Genomic DNA, 20512 nt, shown 5'->3' on the forward strand with positions numbered 1-20512 from the left:
GCGAATCGTGTTCTACGTGAAATTCTGGTGAAGAATCATGTATCAGGGTGCTTAAATTTGTACCTCGTTGAATGGCCCATTCAATCTAAAAAAGCGGACATAGAGAACATTCCTAAGTTTTCTTGGAAAAAATATTTTATCAGGAGAAACGAGGCAACGTTGAAATGCTCATATGGCGGCGTCGAAACATAACATAGGCCTCTTAAGTCCCATTATTCGATGCCACGATTATTCTAACGCGAGTTCGAATAATCGCGCCAAACACGGTGAGGCCGGCGCGGCGTTAAAGTCATTTCAGCGCCTGCAAGACTGCAGGAATACTTCACACATTGCGCCAAACAGTGCGGTCGGCGTTAGCGCCTACAAGACTGCATGAATACTTCTCGCATTGCGTCAAACGCAGTGCAGTCGGTCAGTTGACGTGAGACGCATATTAGCGCTTACAAGATTGTAGGAATATTTCTTGCATTGCGCGCTTTAAGCGTTGTAAATTCTCGGTGTCAGATCCACCACCCGCGATGCGGTAGACACAATATCCGACCTGACAGCGGCTCGCTCGAAGCTGAAGCCGCCGGTAAACTAGGTCTACGCGTCATTACACTGGACTCTTTGCCTTGGTTTATACCAAAACTAAAGAGAAAAAATGTATCCTCCTTGTGCCGATTCAGAAACTCGGATGATATTTAATTATTTTTGGTTACACAAAAAGAAAATAGAACGAACGAAAATATCGCGTCGAAATTTTCGATGCTTTTATTTGAGATCATTTAGGAAAATTTGTGAAAACTTTTCAGAAAAACTGTGTACGGCTATTTATTTACGGCTGAAGGATTTCTGGATTTCCGCCTTTTTTTTGATTTTTAATTAAATGTTTAGTGATTAATTATCTTTGATACCCTGGTTTTAAGTTCTTAGTAAGATTAATGATTTTAATTTCAATTTTATCAGTTTGCTTTTATTTACAACTATTTTTTTTGCTATAGGTAGTAATATTTAGTAGATGAGTAAAATGGTATACTATCAACTTTATTGGATTTGGATTACTAGCATTTGTATTTTTAATTTCTTATTTTATTCTATTTATTTTTTAGTAAAATTTTAATTTAAGTTAAACTAATAATTTTCAAAATTATAATTAAACCTACCAGTTTAAATTTTAATAAAGGAGTACAAACTTATAATTAAATTTACAATTTAACCCTTTTATCAGGCACTTTAGTTATGAAGATTAGACCAGCCAATTCTAAAACTGCACTTTAGTGCACTTTGCACTTTTTAAAAGCATTGATTAAAAATAAAACATAGAAGTGGTGCATAACGTTGCAGTTAGAGATAAATACGCTTTTTTTGGCGTGGCTTTTGAATCCATTCATCTCTTGAATAACTTGAACATGGTTGTTCTACGATTTTTAACGTGTAGTTTTTTCCGGTGGTTGGCGGCTGCGTAGCATGCCACAGGCCCCTAGTAAAATTAATATTACCCAAGTTTTTTATCGAAAAAAAGCTCTACTGGGAAATGAAGTGATTCACTCTTTGTCCCAATCATGACTCTGTTGAAATTCAGTACTAAGAAAGAAGGCAATCGTGTAGAGGTGTAAAAGCTGGGTTTTGATCTCTCATCTGCTTCGAGGATTTCTTATCTGCTGCATGGGCGGAGAGCTGCACCAACTGATACAGATTTTCCGCTTTTTTAAGTCGCTCAACTCCTCTTCAGGAGCCTCACGATTTTACCTTCATAGGAAGAGAAATCCCACTACAGGATCTGTTTATGATTGGTTTAGACACCTGCAGCTCCATCGTTAGAGTATAATATACGTAGATAGAAGATGTCTGATGAAAACCTCACGTTCATATTGCTTCATAAGCTTTGATTGACAAGCAGTGTTTTAAACCTATTGATAGAACCCACGGTGAAACTACCAGACCACGTATCTCGGTTTGCGACGTTGCAGAATTCCTGTCATATTATATTTTTTTATGAGGAAACTACTCAACGTCAATTTTGGTAAACTTCGGATGAGCCAGAATTAACAGTTCCGTATAGCAAAATGTGGTCAATTTGAAGGTTGCTTGTACTGTTACCTACTTAGACGCACTTTGAAAAAACAGTGCGTGGACGAGAAGCAACCAATGGACTTAGGTGTGATTATAGGTTGAGCATCCAGTTACTATTGCTGCGACGCATGTCAATTGAACGGCTCTCGGATTTCTTCGAGAACGGAAGCTGGCTGATTTGCATTCCATCAGTCGGCTTCGGTCTCTTGAGCAGTGAACGTTTGGTCAGCGTTTTCGGGATTAATAACGTAAACTCTTTCAGTCAAGAGACTGTCGTCTGGAAAATAAAAGGTAGGAACTCTAAAACTAATGTAATATTACCCATGCTCAAACCTTTATCCTGGTACAGTTTGTTAAATGCACACGGTCAATAAATTTCTAGTACTATTGGAATTAATACCTTTCGTCAAGTTGAACTCTTTAATAATGTGAAAAAAAAATTTTCCTCTTTTTTTCTTAATTTGTTGTTGGTTTTTAGGTTACGGTCAATCTAGCCTTACGCAGGCTAATCGGCCTAATTTCTAGATTTGAAGATCTAATGTGCTCTCCTTACCGGCCATTGCCGACTAGGAGCGTGGCCAAATAGACTGAGCATAGATTAATTTGTTTTTATTTTCTAAGATGTGAACCAAAAGAAAAAATTTCAAAAAAAAAAAATTCCTAATGACAGTTTTCTTGGGAAAATTTTTTGCCACACACGTTATTATACTGGCAGCCAACTCACCGCAGAGGATAAATCACCATGACAATGAGAATCAAGGGAACTTAGATTTTGACGTTAATTCAAATTCATCAGCTGTATACATTTAACCTAAAAATAAAGCTGAAATTATGAGCAGCTAAAGCGGTAGGTCTATTTGAATGATTGCGATTGGCCGCGATCAACCGTGGCAACAGTAAACCCATTTCCGAACCAGCAGCTGAGTAAAAAGACGGACCGAAACAAATGTATCAATCGATCGTTTTCGCGACTTTTTTGTGAGCTACCAGGAAAATTTCGTATCGATTGATCGTTCCATATCGACCCTCACAGATTAAGCCAAGAAGTTTGATTATTTTAAAAACATCATACAAAATAAAGTAAAAACGAAGAAGCGGGAAAATGGAGGGTTGATTGAGGGGTCCTGCCTCCTCGTAATCAGCTTCAAGAAGTGGCGATTTTGCATATTGGCAACTGTTTTGCCTCCATTTTAATTCATTGAAAATATCGATTTTAGGTGAGGCAAGCTGCCTCACCAAAAATCGATTGTTTTACCTATATTTAAAGGGAGGAAAAACAGTGTTGCCAATTTACAAAACCGCGACGCCGGCGGATGGACAGACATGCTACCGGTTTTATGTATTCGGATTTAATCTGGACAAAAAATAATACGTCTTAACCAAGGAACTTATTTCAAAGTTGCGTGGTGATACTTTTTGCGGTTTAAAAAAGAAATAATAAATAAAATCCCGGGCATGAAAAATTGATGAAATGAAATTGCGGATTATCTATATCGGGAGGTGGAGTTTTCCTTTTTCCCTCGGGTCAAACATGTGAGGTGACTTCTCGAACATCAGTGTACCACTAAATATTATCAAAATTTTTCGGAAACATATGACGCAAAGAAATTATAAGCCTGAAATGAGATTAAAACTGCTTTTATCGTCCTAACTCGATATTTATTATGTCAGCGCGTTTATTTGTGTTCAATTTTTCTTGAACTTTTTCATGATATCATTTACAGCATTGATGTGCGAAGTTTATCTCACGAAGTCGCGATACTGACCTAGGGTGGTTCTAGAATGAGAATCATCTGACTACATCTCATCGAGGAACAACAAAAGAATAAAATGTAAGAGAAAATCACAAATTTATTTTATTTTATGTTATTTTTTATCATTTCTTAGTATCCGTAACGATCATTTTATTTCAGACCTCTCCGGATTTTTACAGGGAATATCCGCGACGGAGTCAAAATGCAAGATTACGAAAGAATATGCCTACTCGTTTCCGTATTTGCCGCTGTGAGAGAATTTCGACCGATTGCACCATTTCTCACTGCTTTTTTAACAAGCCCTTACGTCAACCTAACCAGCCAAGAGGTAAATGAAGTTTACTGCCCATCCTCATTTTTTTCAAAATTGAAACTCGGATGAGGTTCTCGGCATTTAAAAATTGTTTACTCCAAGAACGTTTCGTCGCTAACATAGCTTCAGTGAGCCAAATCAATGGTTTGATGCCGTAATCTCACGAGGAAAATTATTACCCGAAAAACAATTCCTAGTTGAACCTAGAGGAGGAGTGTCCATTGAATTTATCAAATAGAATTCCGGTTGCTCATGAGATGACTTCCTACGCGGGAGTTTCAGCTGGAACGTTTCGACGGTGTAAGTCCGCAACCACGTACCTCGGTTTCCGACGTTGCAGACTTCCTGCCATAATTCATTTTTTAAATGGAAAACTACTCAACGTCTATTCTCAAAAATTGCCGTGATTTTTCTTCTCAGTGCCACGAAAATTCGACGAAAACTTCAAGAAATGATGTCAATTTGTTCTCCTTCGAAAAGATCAAATTGGAGCAGAGATCTTCAAACACAGCATACGAGTCACGAGGTTGCAGACTTACGCCGTCGGTCTGTTTACCGGTTTGACTTTAGAAATGATTCCGTGAAAAATACTAGTGAAACATTTTTAAAGAACAAATTACGTTATCACAATCTTGTTATTTTTTGTAACACAAATTTGAAAAATTATGCAAATTTGTACGTGATTTTACTATTCTTGCCAAAAATTTTCCGAAGATACAAACAGGAACATTTTTGATTTCAACTTTTCAAATGATAAAGTGAAGAGGAAATGAGCATTCTACGACAAACTTGAAATACGATACAAAATTTAAATTTAAGTATAATTTTTCTGACAATTACAATGGAATTATCCACGAGAATAGGATCATAGATAGACGAGACACTATTTATTTACATCTTTCAGTCTTCGGAGCCATGAGGTCTCAAAGTGCTCTCATCCTGTTATGTCCGTTTGCTGGCAATGTTGCTCACGTATTCCAGGGGTCACTACGAATTGATTTGTTTTGATTTTAACACTTAATAATCATGAAATGCTCTGTGAGAAAAGTTTCATCTCCTCTGTCGTTCCGTAGTTATCGTTTTCTCATTGGTACCTGGCCATCTACGCGAAGGATTTTTGCGATGATCGTCCTTACCATGATCCGCTCGAAACATAATTCGACGCGCGATCTCTCAATTCGGTAGGTAGGCGATGACCTCGCGGGAGTCGCGGGGAGCTATTTTTAGTCAATAGGCTCTGGAGGACATACAAAGGTTTTTGGCCTAACTTAATGGAACAGATGGACGTCTATTTGAATACCGATGCCCAAAGTGCGAAACCACAAATCTCCATTGTGGTGTTTCAAAATTTAGGTACACTCCTACACGGAGAAAAAAAAACTCGTGCGTGGGACCCGAAGTTTAGGTCATATGGATCTCTGAAGTTTTCAGATTGGGCATCTGGACACTTTAGGTCTAACTGCCGAGGTTCGGATCATACATCTGAAACTTCAGTTCTTACATCTGAAGTACTTCGGATGTGAGAACCGACGTACTTCGGATGTGAGAACCGAAGTACTTCGGATGTGAGAACCGAAGTACTTCGGATGTGAGAACCGAAGTACTTCGGATGTGAGAACCGAAGTACTTCAGATGTAAGAACTGAAGTTTCAGATGTGTGATCCGAACCTCGGCAGCTAGACGTAAAGTATTCAGATGCTCAATCTGAAAACTTCAGAGATCCATATGACCTAAACTTCGGGTCCCACGTACGAGTTTTTTTTCTCCGTGTATTTTATTGTTTTGAATAGAAACAAGCCAACTTTACAGCTGGGAATCTAAACAGAATATTCTAGGTATATAGAAAAATAAATAAAGAATACAAATTACCTAACAAGCAAGCATCCTTTTTTTTCTTTTTCTTTTTCTTTAAAGCTACACTGGTAAAAAAAACCTCTTGGACCAATGCCGCGGTGCATTGACTTAAGGGTGCAGTTTCTTGTCGCCGGATTTAAGGGTCTTGAACTCTTGTTTCAAGCGGATTTTGCATTGATTCAATTCAAAATCCGCTTGAAACAAGAGTCCAGACTCTTAAATCCGGCGACAAGAAACTGCACTCTTGAACCAAGAGGTTTTTTTTTACCAGTGTATATTTTTGTTTTATATTCATTAATTTGTTCATATTGGATGCAGGTGAACCAGGAAGTGTATCCGCACAGCACGTACTCTTCTTTGACGCAGGTCGTGCTGGTTTTTCTCGTCACCGACTACCTTCGCTACAAACCCATGATCGTTCTCGGTAGCATCGCTGGGTGCATACTTTATCTTTTACTTCTGGCTCATCCGTCGCTTTTGAGGGTTCAGGTAAAACCATCACCAGCTTTCAACATTTCCAGCTTCAGTCTTGTTACGGTCTCCCGATCTTGCGCTTTTATTTCCTGAATAAACCTGTGTCAGTTTATTCGTTGTTCGGTTCTTTGTATCCGTTCTACCCCGGTAGACCTCAATTGACATATCACGCATGTACGTCTGAACGTAATTTTACCTCAGCCAAGACTGTCAAGTCGTAAATTGAGCGTTTCTCAGTCTGTTACGATCGGTGACAGAGACGGGTCCAGCAATTTGGCAACATCGAATTTCCTCCATTTAAACCAATTTTAAATAATCCTGGACCGGATTAAGGGGTTGGCCACATGGGCCGCGGCCCATGGCGGCAAATCTAGAGGGCGGCAAATTTTGCAATTTTTTAAATGTAGGTATAAAAAAAAATCGGATTTTTAAAAACAAAATTACAAACGAGAAAAGGCGACAAAATCTCTCATTTCCTGAGAGTGTAGTAATTTTTAATTCTGTCGTCTTTCAGTGATACAAGAGACAGCACCTTTAATTAGTCGAGTTAAGAGAGAAATCAAACACGCATTTGGCCTGGAACGGCGCGGCAGAGAGAGCAATGATGACGAGGACTTAAGATGAATAGGAGAAGCCATCGGCGCGAGAATCGGCATGTAACACATATCAGCGCCTACAAGACTGCACGAATACTTCACGCATTGCATCAAACACAGCGCGGTCATTCCGGTCACCGTGGAACGGATAGCGCCTACAAGAATGCATGAATACTTCACGCATTGCGCCAACAGTGCTACAGTCACACAGTGCGGTCAGCGTGAAACGCATGGCGCCTACAAGACTGCGTGAATACTTCACGCATTGCGCCAAACACGGTGCGGTCTGCGCGGCGCGGCGGCGGAAGTTAAAATCATTAAACCACATTCATGTTTGTTCTTTCATAACTTTTTCGTTCATTTCTTATGAATGGAAGGCCTTGTCCGCACAGAGATAGGTTTACAAAACTTAACTTTTGCTAGTAGCGTTGACAGGGCATCCCCAAAAATGTGTTCAACACGAGTAACCGTGTCTTATGCACCCCTCCCCCACTGGCTCGTTCACCTGATGGTTTTTATTGATGTTTCAATACGAATGAGAAGGGGGCGGCAAAATACAGGCGGCCCATGGGCGGCAAGTAGGTAAATCCGGCCCTGAAATAATCGATTCTTGTCGGAGCACCCGGCCCCTCCAAGAATCGATACATTTCCACGAGTTGAAATGGAAAAAAACGATGTTGCCAATTTACTGGATCCGCCAATGACGGTGATGTGATGATGGCTGAATATTTCAGATCAGCAATAGTTGAGTTACACTTCCGCTTCAGTGAGCATGTATCTAGAGCCTTGTGGACAGGGCTCATGAGTTAAAGACCGCTTTCCCGATCGTTGTTCCTCTCGTCGTTGCCGCTGGCGTCACTGCTAACCATTGATTCTCATTCATTCTTATGGCCCGAGCCCCGAGCATCAACGAGCACACCCCATCTTTCCCTCTGCACATAGTTTTTTTTACATAGAAATACGTCCAACTAACCGTCATAAGTGCCCGGAAATTTCATTTTAATCTCCAGCCCTTTTTCTTGACTTTATCACAATTAATGAATATTTCCTCTTATGTTTGAAGACTCAAACATAAGAGTAATAATGTGTACAAATATGTGTACAATATGTACTTAGTAACGAAAAATGACTGCAAAATTTGATGATACAACCTCGACGAAGCATTCGTTTCTTTTGGATCCGATCCTCTCATAAATTTAAATAGTTCCAGTCAAACTAAAACGGAAATTAGCTGGATATACCGTAAGTAATACATCTCCATATATTTATCACGATTTGCAGATTTCTCAAATTTTTTTCGGACTTTTCTCGACAGCTCATGTTGCGTACTTCTCGTACATGTACGCCAGGATTGAAGATAAAAGTCTTTACCAGGAAGTTACAGGCCACGCCCGTGCCTCGGTACTTGTGGGAAGGTTTCTCAATGGTTTAGTTGCACAGCTCGGTATTTCATCCGGTGCCTTCGACTACAATGATCTCTTATATCTCAGCGTAGCAGGTACTTTTTTTCCTTGGCAACCAAACTGTTCTTTTTTTCCCCCCTAAAAAAAATGATGTACCACCATTGTTCTTGGCATGTCTTTCTGCTTTTAGGTTTGGAAATTTCGTTCGCCTCATAACAGAGTGAGGGATTACACTCCTTAGAAGCATATTTCTCAAATTGTACACAAGAATTCGTTGAATGTAACAAAATTTTTTTTAAATTAACTCGACACATAGAATAGAACTTAACGTCAGTAGTAGGCTAAGGTACGACGCGAAGTCCTTTTTTTCCTTTTTCTGTTCAAGTGTGGACGCTGAATCTTTCTATCGATATCAAAAAGCATAACAAAGCCTGATGACAAAATACACACATTTCAATTTTCTCAACAGATTTTTAATTCAGTTTACAGCCCTCCCCCCCCTTCCCACGGGATAATCCTGATTTGCAAGTCATCAAGTGTAGCTTCATCAAGTATACATTACACAGCCGGTTTTGAGGTTCCATAGATTTATTTATGTATGGGGAAAGATGTGTACAATTTTGGATTGGGATCGTTGTGATCAACTCAAGTCAAGAGAGTTTCAAATGTTTGCTTCCAGGTACTGTTGTAACTCTTGCAATAAGTTTACTCTTCCCTCCCGTGCAGCACAGTACTTATTTTCACAAAAGGAAATCCGAGCCTGATCAAAAAATTGTTGATGGTGTGATACATGCACATGGTGGCTCCGACTTCAAAGCCTCGGAAAATTCTCCGCATTTCCACGACATCAAGTAAGTTTTTAAAAGATTAAAATCTAAGTTGCTGACTTTTGACCCCGGCCGATGATATACCTGTTGGTAATTCTGGCGTGTCTCGGGACGCAATTACTTAATTGAAGTGAATCTTGCATTAATGACTTAATATGATATGAATGATATTAAAATGATAAGACTTGTAATATTTGTAAAATTATGTATTTCTGAGATAAAAAAAAAAAAAAAAAAAAAAAAAAAAAAAAAAAAAAAAAAAAAAATTGCTGACTCTGGCTGAATAAGTAAAAAAAATTAATAAATAATCGCTAATGAATTATAATTATAAATTATCAGCATCAAAATAATACAATCCGTATTACTATTCTAGGGACAGCCTGCACCGAAAAAGTCTAAACAAAACTGCACAGCCCGAATCCGCCCTTTCTCATTTGTGGCATGACTTCAAAGCTGCTTTTTCAAGTCCGATTGTAATAAAATGGTCATCCTGGTTGGTCTTCGCAAAAGGATGCCACTTTCTGGTAAACTCTTACCCATTCCTGCCAGTAGATTTACTCATTCTTCATTCACTTTATCTTCCCTTGGTTCCGAACTGCCGATTTTCACAAAAATACGTCGAACAGCGACTAATTGTAAGATATCGTTGGAGGCCACGTCTGCTATCTTGGATTTCTGAACTTTGAAAATTTCACTTAAAAATTTATCTCGCAGTAGTGGTTTTTTCGGCAATTTTTCCAGAATATTTTCCACAGCAAGAGAGAAAAATCAGGGAAGTTTCCAAAAAATGACCTTGAATATTTTTCCATTCAAACAATGATAGAAAGTCTGCGGAGTCGCAAATTGAGATATACGCGTTTCTTCGTCGATTTGCATTATCTTACAATTTTATTATATTCTGCAACGAGGTAAAAAATTACGAATTTGAATACTGAATTTATGTCAATAGACTGCGTAATCCTATTATATTTTACATTATTTAAAATGGGATGAATAAAATTTACTGAACATTTTTCAGGGTTACTGATAATCATTGATATTCATACTAAGTAACTGACTTATCCTGAAAATTCAGGTCGTGACTTACAATCAAATTTTATGGCAAACTGTCGCAAAGGAAACGAAATCCGTCTCTCTGATGAATGGAGCAGTTGAAGCTATTTCAACAATCATAAGTAAGTGATGAAAAAGTATTTACTTAAAAAGTTCTTTGTGGATGATGAAAAATTGAATTAATTACAAATACAATAGAGCAAAGTTTTTTTGGACAGTGTCTCATTATTCTCAAGAAAAACTTGAGGAGTTAAGAAAATGTCTTACTGACTAGAGTAAAATTTTGGTCGCTTTAACGAAAAATTTATATTTGAAATGCATTTTTGTTTAGTTGTGACAAAAGGAAATATTTCGTTCACACGAGGAGTTGAATTATTGTACAATGCACATTACAAACTCATTGACCCATTTTCCTTTAAATACTTTTTGATGGGTCTTCAATTATCTCCCAAAACGTTCCTATGGGAACCCGCAAACTGGCCGTATGGACCTCTGGATGATGCCAAATTTTCCGTGATAAGATATTTATTTTTGAGGAAAGTTTTGATAATATCTCTGGAATATCGACTATTTTTCCATGAAATTTTCAGATACATTAAAGTAAATTGGGATTACTCTATAAATCGGAAGAAATATATTCTCAAGTTTCTGAAAAATTCGCGGATCATCTACGAACATTTGGCGACATCTAAAGGCTCATGGCGTAGCGCTCTTCCTAAGCAAAGCAGTGTGAAGGTCTTAAGTTGTACAATCTCGGCGAATCATTTTTGGACAGAACTCTTAAAATTATTTTCAGGTGCTGGGGCGGCATATTTAGTGGCTAGAATGTCGAATGATTGGCGGAAAGGACACAGTGCAGTCTTGTTTCTCAGTTGTCTTTCTTGCGGTGCTCTGTTATTTTATTCAGGAATATCAACGAATTTGTGGCTTGTCTACGTTGCGTACATAGCCTACGGCTTCATTTTCCAGTCCACACTCACAATAGCCGAGTAAGTGCAAATACTCGTGATGGTACCCTTTTTTCCCCTTGAGATATAAAAATACGGCCAGTAAAGGACAGTATTTAAGCGTAGCTAGAAAAAAAATGTAGGTATGAAGGGCAAGACGAATAACCTCCGGTCAAATGCCTTAGTCCATCCTTATGTCTTAATGTAAAAGTAATTGGTTTGGTCTACGTTGCGTCATGGAGGCCGTGAAAATTACTGCACCCTGATTACATTTCGACGGTGAAATTGCCAGGATACGTATTTCGTTCGCAGCATTTAAAAGTATCCGCTCCCATTTTATTTCTGTAGAGGAGAACAAGCCAATTTCATTTCCTCGAGTTTTCACAGATTTTTTTTTTGCACACAAAAGAAAAATTACGGAAGTTTTCAAAAATTGACGATATGTGGTTTGCCATCTAAAAAATAAAGTATGACAGGACGTCTGCGACGTCGCAAACCGAGATAAGTGGTCTGGGAGTTTCACCGTCGACCTGCATTTGGACGTATTTCTATCAAACGGAACTATGTGCATTATGACGTAAGCCCTGTTATGCGTGTATTCTTATGGGTCTCGGGGCTCATGTATAAGGCACATAGTTCCGTTTGATAAAAAAACGTCCATTAGATATTTCCTGATCACAGACAACACTTTTTCACCGCATTCACAGGTCTCAAGTAGCTCAAAACCTCCTGCCAGATAGCTACGGACTAGTTTTCGGATTCCTGAATTTCCTAGCCATCAGTTTAACGAGTCTGTTCACGGTTTCCATCGTTCAGTGCTCGATTTTCTGCATTGGTGCGGACGCCCACCAACAGGTATGTGCTTCATGAAGACAGAGGTTGTTGGAAAATAAATCCGATAACACGGACTATAAATGGATGAAAATCGAATTCATGTTTCAATCTTCTATATCCATGACTGATGTCGGAAAATTTTCATCTTCGATTGGGACCTTGCAAATGTTGGTTCATGTTTTATTTTTCGAAGTTGTTATTCGTCAGCACCGTGCCGTCAAATAAAACATTATTCGTTGGTACCACATCACTAACAAGATAATCTTCTTATGCGCGTACACATTTATAATTTAACAATTATAAAACAACATATATATTTTACACTTCAGTTCGAACTCATAGAAAACTTACCAAGAGTAGATTAATGATGTGGTAAGTCATCTAGGTACCTGCGGGAAAAATTCACTTATACCTTTATAAATCACACCGTCGTTGTATCTATCTATTAAAATAGGTGAGATACTACCAAAATTCCTGAGTCCTTCACACATTGCCTATTTTAGAATTTAGGGCGAACTGGTTAGAATGAGTCTGGAACAGCAGTGCACTGTTAGCAGACAGTATTCATTTGCTACTTTCAACACGAATGAACGTGGCTAAACATTACTGCAAGCAACTATTACCGCTCCTAAGCCGCTTATGTTGCCTACTTTAGTATTGAAGGCGAACTAGCCAGAGTGAGTACGCAGCAGCACGGTTGATAGTAGTCCGTATCAAATGCAATGTTCAATGCGAATCAACGTGGAACGTGGTTACGTTGCATTGAAGGTTACATTAAGATTTTCGGATTTACTTAATTCCTCCAGATAATATAACAAAAGATCACATAGATGGCGTATGCTTTTTTGGATCCAAATTGCATCTTCGGTAGGTGCGACAATATTTAAGCACCAGAATGGCGTTACACGAGCTATTTTTTTTATCCTTTTCAGGTACCGATTTTGAAAGTCATCCGGTAATGTCACCTCGGCGGTAGAAATTTTTCCTGTTAGCGGTACAAAATTCATCCAGTGAAGTCAATTTAGCGGTGCTAAGAAAATTTTCTGGTCGGGGAAATGGCAACGATGAATAGGTTTTAGGCAAAGTTTTTTTAGCGCATGTTGGTAAAAACTCCAATAAACTGTTTTATTTATAGGTACGCGGCACCAACGAATAATGCTTTATTTGACGTTTTAATAACGGCATCCTTTATTTATTTATATTTTTAAGAAAACCAACCAACGGGTGTTTTCAATTTGTCTGCAAATTTTCCTTAACTATTTGAAACTTTTCCCAATCAATTCCAAGGAGATAGTTCGCCTAGTTTTTTTCCGACACATTAAAATATATTACTTAACGTACTACTAAAGTGAAGATACGCATTTTCCGACCTTTTACGTGCAAGCTTAAATGAATAAAACAAACTTCAAGGCAAATATTCCCGTTAATACTTTCTGTGAACTTTAAAGTGAAGTTAAGAGAAAATATGCTTTCAAACACTTTATACATTTGTTTATTTTTATTTTCACTTTAAATTAAGTTTTCTGGTTACCTTTCGCTGAACGTTACTCTTCTCAGTACATGCAAAAGAGAAAGAAAGAAAATAAAGAAATTATTTATTGTAATCTGTTACTCTCCCCCCCCCCCCCCCCTCATTACAATTATTGAAGAGGAGTCACGGAAATTATTTTTTTACGCAAGCGTATCTAACATAATAATATTATGATGTCCGGCCATATTTAAATATTTACAGCCCATTTTATTGTTATGGTATCCACTGCAATAATCGATGTTATTAGGAGACAAAAAAATCCCTATTATAGGGATCCCTAATTATCTTGATTACCTACTTTTCTCCTTCCTTTCTTTCTTTCTTTTTTTAATATCAACTTCAAGAATGAATTTGAATTGAGGAGCTTGGTGAATAAACGGATTGATTGCAGTTTTTGAAAAAATTGAGATATTAATAATTTCTAACTGAAAACTAGTCTTAAAATCTATTCTGTGAAAAATTCACTCTCAAAATCCAATTCTTAAGCATTACTTTGTTTCCGCCATGAGGCTCCATACAATTTTGAAACTTTAAACTTGTATCTCTTGAAAGAGCAAAAACTGCACTCATCCCGCTTGTCCTCCAAACCCCTCACTCATAATCTTATGATATAACCGTGCATTTTATCCTTTCAGTTTAAGATGTATGGCGTATTTTTCTTAGTGTTGGCTGTGTTCGTCGCATTGGAAAATATATTGAATTCTTGTCGACGAAGCCCAAGCAGTGACCTTGCCGTTCATTCCACAATCTGATGATCTACTTGAAACGACGCTAATCCTTCTCTTACATCTCATCCATCACCTCACGAAGACGTTTACATATTTTTTGTTTTCACGAAAAACCTGGTTTTATTAAGATTGCATGGTTTTACTTAGATTATATGGTTTGTTAACAAGTGCCGAAACCAGATTCCGTCCAACTACTTTACACGTTTTTCTAATTTTGACGTAGCGTTTAGTATAGTTTTTTATTTCAAAAATGAAGAATAGCAGGAAGTCTGCAACAACGCCGCAAATCGAGATACGTGTTTCTGCACCGTCAATACGCTCTAAAGGGTGATCCAAAAGTCTCGAACCACTAGCACCAGGCTTTACCTCCTCCGTGACTTTTTTATAAATTGAGCTATAGGAACTTGAGGTCCTGTGAAAGCTTCTAAATAAAAGACAAACCCTTGGAAATTCCCGCAACGGTTCACTAAACATTGTGTTTTTTATTTAATATTCTGGAAGTACCAAGTGAGTAGATTACAGGTTGATTTATTGCGTATTTTTGGAGCTAAAATCCCCAACAAGGTCGCTTTTAAAAAGTCCAAACACTCGAAGGAATTTGAAACGCGCCAAAATGGCAGGAAAATTATGGATTCTATGGACTAGGGCGGTCAAATCGGTATCGCGCCCCTCATTTTCCACAGATGATTTTCAAAATAAAACGTATTTCAATGTGAAATTCTTGCTTTTTAATAACAGGTGACATGAATGGTGTTCGATTCTTCGATTCTGAAGATACAGTTTCGGCTTTCCTATTGTTTTAATATACGAGGGGTATAAAGACATTTGAAGGAAGTCGAAACCGGTGCTCGCTTCTGATTGGTGCCTGGATGTGGCTCGGCGCGAAACCGGAACGTTTTAAATTTGCGAAAAAATCGCGCCTTTTGAACTGCGTAACTCTCGATTTCTGAGTTACTACTTCGCGTTTTTAGTGTGCGCATCATGCTCTACGCGTCATTTACCTTTGGAAAATGTATTCGTAAGTCAATATTCGTTTCTGGTTTAGTGACCCATTCTAAGGGAACCACCCTGAAAAGAGGCAAGAACTCTGGGGGCTATAGTGGTGGTGCAGGACTTTTAGATCACCCTGTATGATGGTGAAATCGTGACGACACAGCCTGGGTGAGGATTCGGGATGAGAGGCGGGAGTTCCCCCTCCAGTGGCGTGCGGCGTGCTTTGCGATTTATCGATTGATCTGCCTTTTAAAGCTATGGAAAAGGATCGATAAACAGGGTGTTCACAACGAGGACCTTAATAATCGATTCCTTCCCACGGCTTCAAATGGGGAAATATCGAAAATCGATCATTCACGCCTCGCTACTGTTCCCCTCTTTCCACACGCGGGTTTATCGTGGGGTAGGGAATGATTCCATTTCTCAACGCTCCCCTTCTCTCGCCCGCATTGCTTCAATATCTTCCCGTCCTGCCACGCAACCATCCAGTCAGCGCGGCGAAAAACGATCGGAAAGACACGGCGAAACTTTTAGACAGTCGACAATAATAGGTCAAATGAGAGGTTATGGTTAAGGATAGTTTGAAGCGCCTAGTATGTTTCTTCTGAAAAGAACTGTCACCGGCGAACGATTGACTTTCACATGTTTCTGCTCGAATTTACTGTGAGTGTATTCTCGTGTGTGTTAAGTGTTGTTAACCTCAAATAAACCCAATCTAAAGTAAACAGAGGCTTGTGCAGTTATTTTTCCACCTACAAATCCGCGGATTAAAAAAGGAAACCCACTTCACCCTCTTATTTCGCACATGGAAAACGGATCTCGTGTCTCGCGCTCTCAATAATTATTTTTACTTACCGTGACAAACTTTTAGTTTTTTTTGAAAGTTAATTATTACCCATATATATGTATTTACACTCGAATTCCTATTTACGTTTCGTTCGTTGCTCCTGTGTGACTATCCTCGGGGAAAAGAACTGTAATGCCAAGAAAATCAAAATCGAAATATGTTTGCTTCTGCTCAGAGCAGTGTTCAGGAATATTGAATTAGATATTCGGAAATTTTCTAATATACTAAATGGGAATTCTATTTCAAAGCTCGAAACTTTTTTGAATTATCTTTGATATCTCGTCTGACTTGAGAGTATTCACAAGATTTTATTCTTGTGTGTTTAAGATTACATCATGACTGGATATAGCCGATGGATTAATGAAATGAAATTAACATTGTTGGCACTGGGCTCTCATAGACACACTTACGGTACGTGATCACGAGATCACTCATCAGAAACTAAAAAAATCACATTTCAACGTCATCAATTAAATCAATCATCAATCTTAAAACGTCGAAATACTTCCAAAAGTATCACACAAAAATATTGGTCAGTAAATATTGTAATTAAAAATTGGTAGACATGATTTCCCTGGTAAAAATTGGCAGTAGAATCTCTGTTCCAAAATACCATCGACCTAAAGCCGGCTGTAAGATTTCCAATAGCTTCTGTAGCCGGCTGTACAATTTCTTATAGCCTTTTATAGCCGATGGCGATTAAGCAACAGCCAGATGATAAAGTTTATACTAAACCAGGGCTGTAGCCAGGATGGTATGATTGGGGGGGGCAGAATTTCAACATGAGGGGGCGAGAAATCTGTAGGTCGCGGGGGGGGGGGGGGGCAAAAATTGATTTAAGAACAATGTGTTTTCGGACGCGAGGCATTAGGGAAAACATAGGGTGGGATATCCCCTCCATTTTGGCCTCACTTTGAGAGCTTTTTTTGAGCTTGGGAGATGATTTCAGAGAAAACCAGTGGCACCATCGTGTTTCTCGCGAACTTTTACACAAGAATCAATGGTCAAATCGCAAATCCCCCACACATGCAACATCTCCATTAAGACCTCGGAAATGATTTGATACGTGTAAGGAACAATTACATTTACCAGGACTCACTTAACCCTTAAATACCCAAGCCAGGTCAAATTGATCCGAGGCTTGCTGAAAATATGTGACCCGTGGGATGTATGATGTCGGCAAAAACGAGCTTTAGATACAGGTCCTCAAATACATCGTAAAAAAAGAATAATCAGACATGAACTTAAAAAAATAGGAAAAAATCTAGAGTCACTACAGCCGGAGATAGGAGAGACGCAATAGGGTCTCGTTTCTTAACTTTTCTACCAAATCTGAGCGACGGCACCTCATCAGCAGCATGAGGCAGAGCGTTGCGAGTTCACGCCTCACGCCATCGCGCCTTCAATTTTGCAGATGCAACGACGACATCAATCAAGCACGAATAGTTGTATTTTTGCGCCGTCTTACCACAGGTCCTTTCTATTGCTCTATTTCCGTGTTGTATTGGTTCTGTTTGTCTTATTATTGTGGTGATGCTTCATGAGCTACGTGAGAAACACAGCAAAATATTTTAGAGACGAGATCGGGCCTTGATTTTGACTCTTTTCCCGAATCTGAACGATACCTCATTGAAAGCATAGAGCGGAGCATTTCGAGTTCAAGTCTCACGTTATCGCGCCTTCAGTTTTGCAGATGCAACATGAACATCCATCAAGCACGGATATTTGAGGAATGTGAAGGTTATGTTTGCTCAGATTATGCTATGATGTGTCCAAATCACTACTCATTTTTAAAAAAAGGGGGAAAAAGTAAAAACATATTTAGGGGTTTTCAAGAGTCGTGAAGGGCATACGTCTAAAAATTAGTATTTTGCCGAGAGTTATTGAATTTTTTTGACGACTATCCCTAGAAATCCCAAGCTGACTATCTCTTCTGGGGGAGTTACACATGGCAGATATGTAGGAGGGGAGTGAGAAAGAGTCGCTTTGACTTGACTTGGATTTTTGCGTATAAAAAAGTCTTGAGCATTTAAGAGTTCACAGAGGCTTATATGTGACTCGAATCGGATCGAATCCGGACCGAATCGGAAATCGATGATAAAAGTCGCTGTGCCGACCTACGTCATCAAAAAAATTCCAAGATGCCCGCAATGCAAAGACCTCCTTTTTTTCTCTATGCCCTGTCGCCTGTCGCCTCATCTTCAAAAACAAGCTATCTGCGATCAGCGTGTGCGCCCTGGCTGTAAGACAACTCCACAAATAACTTGTTGATAAGTTGATAAGTTGATTCACCAACTCTTTTAGGATTGAGGAATAATAACCGAACTTTTGACTAAAGTCCGGGACTATAAATAATGAAGTTAATTAAACCCCGCAATATCACTAGGGGGGGCGAAAAATCTCACTTGGGGGGGCGACGCCCCCTCTCGCCCCCCCTGGCTACAGCCCTGTACTAAACGTTACTAAATACGGACACTAGGACTTAGTTAGTTTTTGGACTACCGCTCTCTTTTTGTGCCGTAGTATCTTGATTTATTTTGCGAGGAAAGCCCCGTACTTTTGAAGGATACCTGTCATTCTTAATATGTTGGAGTACCTTTAATTTCTTATGATACTGTGCAATACCTCTGGTGTAAAATAGCTGCTTCAGACGCCGTGGCACGCTGCGGCGCGGCGCGGCGGGCGGGCAGAGAGCGCGAAACGCGCATTGGTGCCTACAAATCCAACAGGGATACTTCACGCATTGCGTAATGCGTGAAGTATCCCTGTTAGGTTTGTAGGCGTCAATACGCGTTTGCGCAATGCGTGAAGTATCCCTGTTAGGTTTGTAGGCGCCAGTGCGTCGCCGCTCCGCTTCGTGTTAGGCTCTAATATTTAATCTCGCGGGGTCAGCGTTTTTCAACTCATGATTTTGAAATGTTTGCACACTCTGTATGGACTATTCTCATTTTAATTGATGAAAAAAAAAAATGTTTTAAAGGAAAATATAATGTGTGTTTTGTAAATATTAAGATAGTTCCGTATCAAACTTAATGATTTCCAAAGCACACGAATTTCTACAAAATTTCTTTTAGCCTTTTATAGCCAATGGCGATAAAGTGTAAAGCCCGGCGATAGGAACTATAGCCCGACTGTATACTTTTTTATAGCTTCGTATAGCCCGACTATATGATTTGCTCCGCTTTCTACAGCCAGCTATTATGATTTTCAATAGCCTTCTTTAGTCGGCTATAAGAACTCCGATGGTATTTTGAAACGCAGCTCCTATTGCCAATTTTTACCAGGGTTTTTAAGAATGAAGTAAGAGGACAAATTTTGGAGTATTGCAATCGATATATGTCTACCCCCATCTTATTAGAATTTAAAGATAGCTAAGGAAAAACGCCATGGAAGCATTTGAATTTTGCCAAATGTCATCTCAGAAAATATTTACTTTTGCAGAAGGTTATGGATACATTCCCTTGAAATTTGCAGACTTTTCAGATCAAATTACGAACCAAATCCTCTGGGATTTGTCGAAGGAAATTTGGCAATGGCGTTTTACCTCAGCACGGAAGTACTCTCCTCTTGCCTCTCGGCCAGGTCTCAGTGTTAAATAAATATTTTTTTAACTTTCTCTTGAAACTGTGAAAGTAACTGATCGGGTAAAGATATTGGATGGGCGCTTACGGGTGGCAAAGATCAAGCTCTATATCTTGTCTTATTGTTGTGTAATAGGAAGATAATAGCATTAATATCGGAAGCTCCTCGTTATCTGCCTATGCCTGTTTCAAGTGGAGTTCGTCTGAGGCCGAGGGTACACCTCCACTTCAAAACTAACTGTGGCACGCATAAAACAGCAACTTCAGTTGAAATGGCAACCTGAACTGAAGTAATCAGAAAATTATTTATCATACTTCAACATTAGTTTTAGAGTGAGAATCCGAAGAGAAACGTACTTGAAATAAAAACCATGATTGAAACATTTGAAAAAAATTTTCTTTAACGAAAACTTTTACAATATAGGACTGTGCAGCAGTCTGCATTCATAAAATGCACGCTTGATTCTTATTTTTATATTTTTCCCTTTAAACATAACATTTTCTTCTTTTTGACATTCTAAAATGTAATTTTACTAGGGAATTTATTTAGGGATGAAATCAGCCATTTAATCAAAATGCTTAAAAATTTTAATATAAATTGAAAAAAGGAGAGGATTGAGAGAAAAGAGTCTGAGGTGAAGGTGGAAGTTTTTTACGCTCATTAAGATGAATAGAGAGCTCGGTATGGGGCTGTTGCAAATTTTTTTAAAAAAAAAAAAATT

At 38.7% G+C, this 20512-nt stretch overlaps 2 protein-coding genes across 4 annotated transcripts in view; both read left to right on the plus strand.

Annotated features, from left to right (window-relative positions):
• Positions 1–1805: 1805 nt before the first annotated feature.
• Positions 1806–15697, plus strand: LOC109043993 (thiamine transporter 1). 3 transcript variants are annotated; one of them, XM_019061425.2, is made up of 10 exons: positions 1806–2346; positions 3989–4137; positions 6295–6465; positions 8328–8544; positions 9129–9300; positions 9650–9800; positions 10352–10451; positions 11126–11318; positions 11984–12131; positions 14277–15697. In XM_019061425.2, the coding sequence occupies exons 1-10, from the start codon at positions 2184–2186 to the stop codon at positions 14391–14393; spliced, it is 1581 nt and encodes a 526-aa protein (XP_018916970.2). In that variant the 5' UTR covers positions 1806–2183; the 3' UTR covers positions 14394–15697. The 3 variants fall into 3 exon arrangements, with proteins under 3 accessions (XP_018916970.2, XP_018916971.2, XP_072162303.1); XM_019061426.2 differs by having other exon boundaries at positions 2213–2346; positions 3969–4137; positions 14277–15172; XM_072306202.1 differs by lacking the exon at positions 1806–2346 and adding an exon at positions 3809–3887 and having other exon boundaries at positions 14277–15172.
• Positions 15698–15888: 191 nt separating this feature from the next.
• LOC109043994 (thiamine transporter 2) overlaps positions 15889–20512 on the plus strand; it is a 31814-nt gene continuing 27190 nt past the window's right edge. Inside the window, exon 1 of the mRNA XM_072306203.1 lies at positions 15889–16025. The gene's annotated coding sequence lies outside the window, so the exon portion shown is untranslated. The remainder of the gene's footprint in view (positions 16026–20512) is intronic.

This window comes from Bemisia tabaci, chromosome 1 (genome assembly GCF_918797505.1).
Source record: "Bemisia tabaci chromosome 1, PGI_BMITA_v3".
Lineage (NCBI taxonomy): Eukaryota > Metazoa > Arthropoda > Insecta > Hemiptera > Aleyrodidae > Bemisia > Bemisia tabaci.

What these genes read in the sequence shown, in the direction of transcription:
- LOC109043993 (XM_019061425.2), top strand. Translation starts at nt 2,184, where the DNA reads ATGTCAATTGAACGGCTCTCGGATTTCTTCGAGAACGGAAGCTGGCTG. An exon ending in CTTATATCTCAGCGTAGCAG is followed by an intron (nt 8,545 to 9,128) that starts GTACTTTTTTTC and finishes GTTTGCTTCCAG; the next exon opens with GTACTGTTGTAACTCTTGCA. An exon ending in AGCTATTTCAACAATCATAA is followed by an intron (nt 10,452 to 11,125) that starts GTAAGTGATGAA and finishes AATTATTTTCAG; the next exon opens with GTGCTGGGGCGGCATATTTA.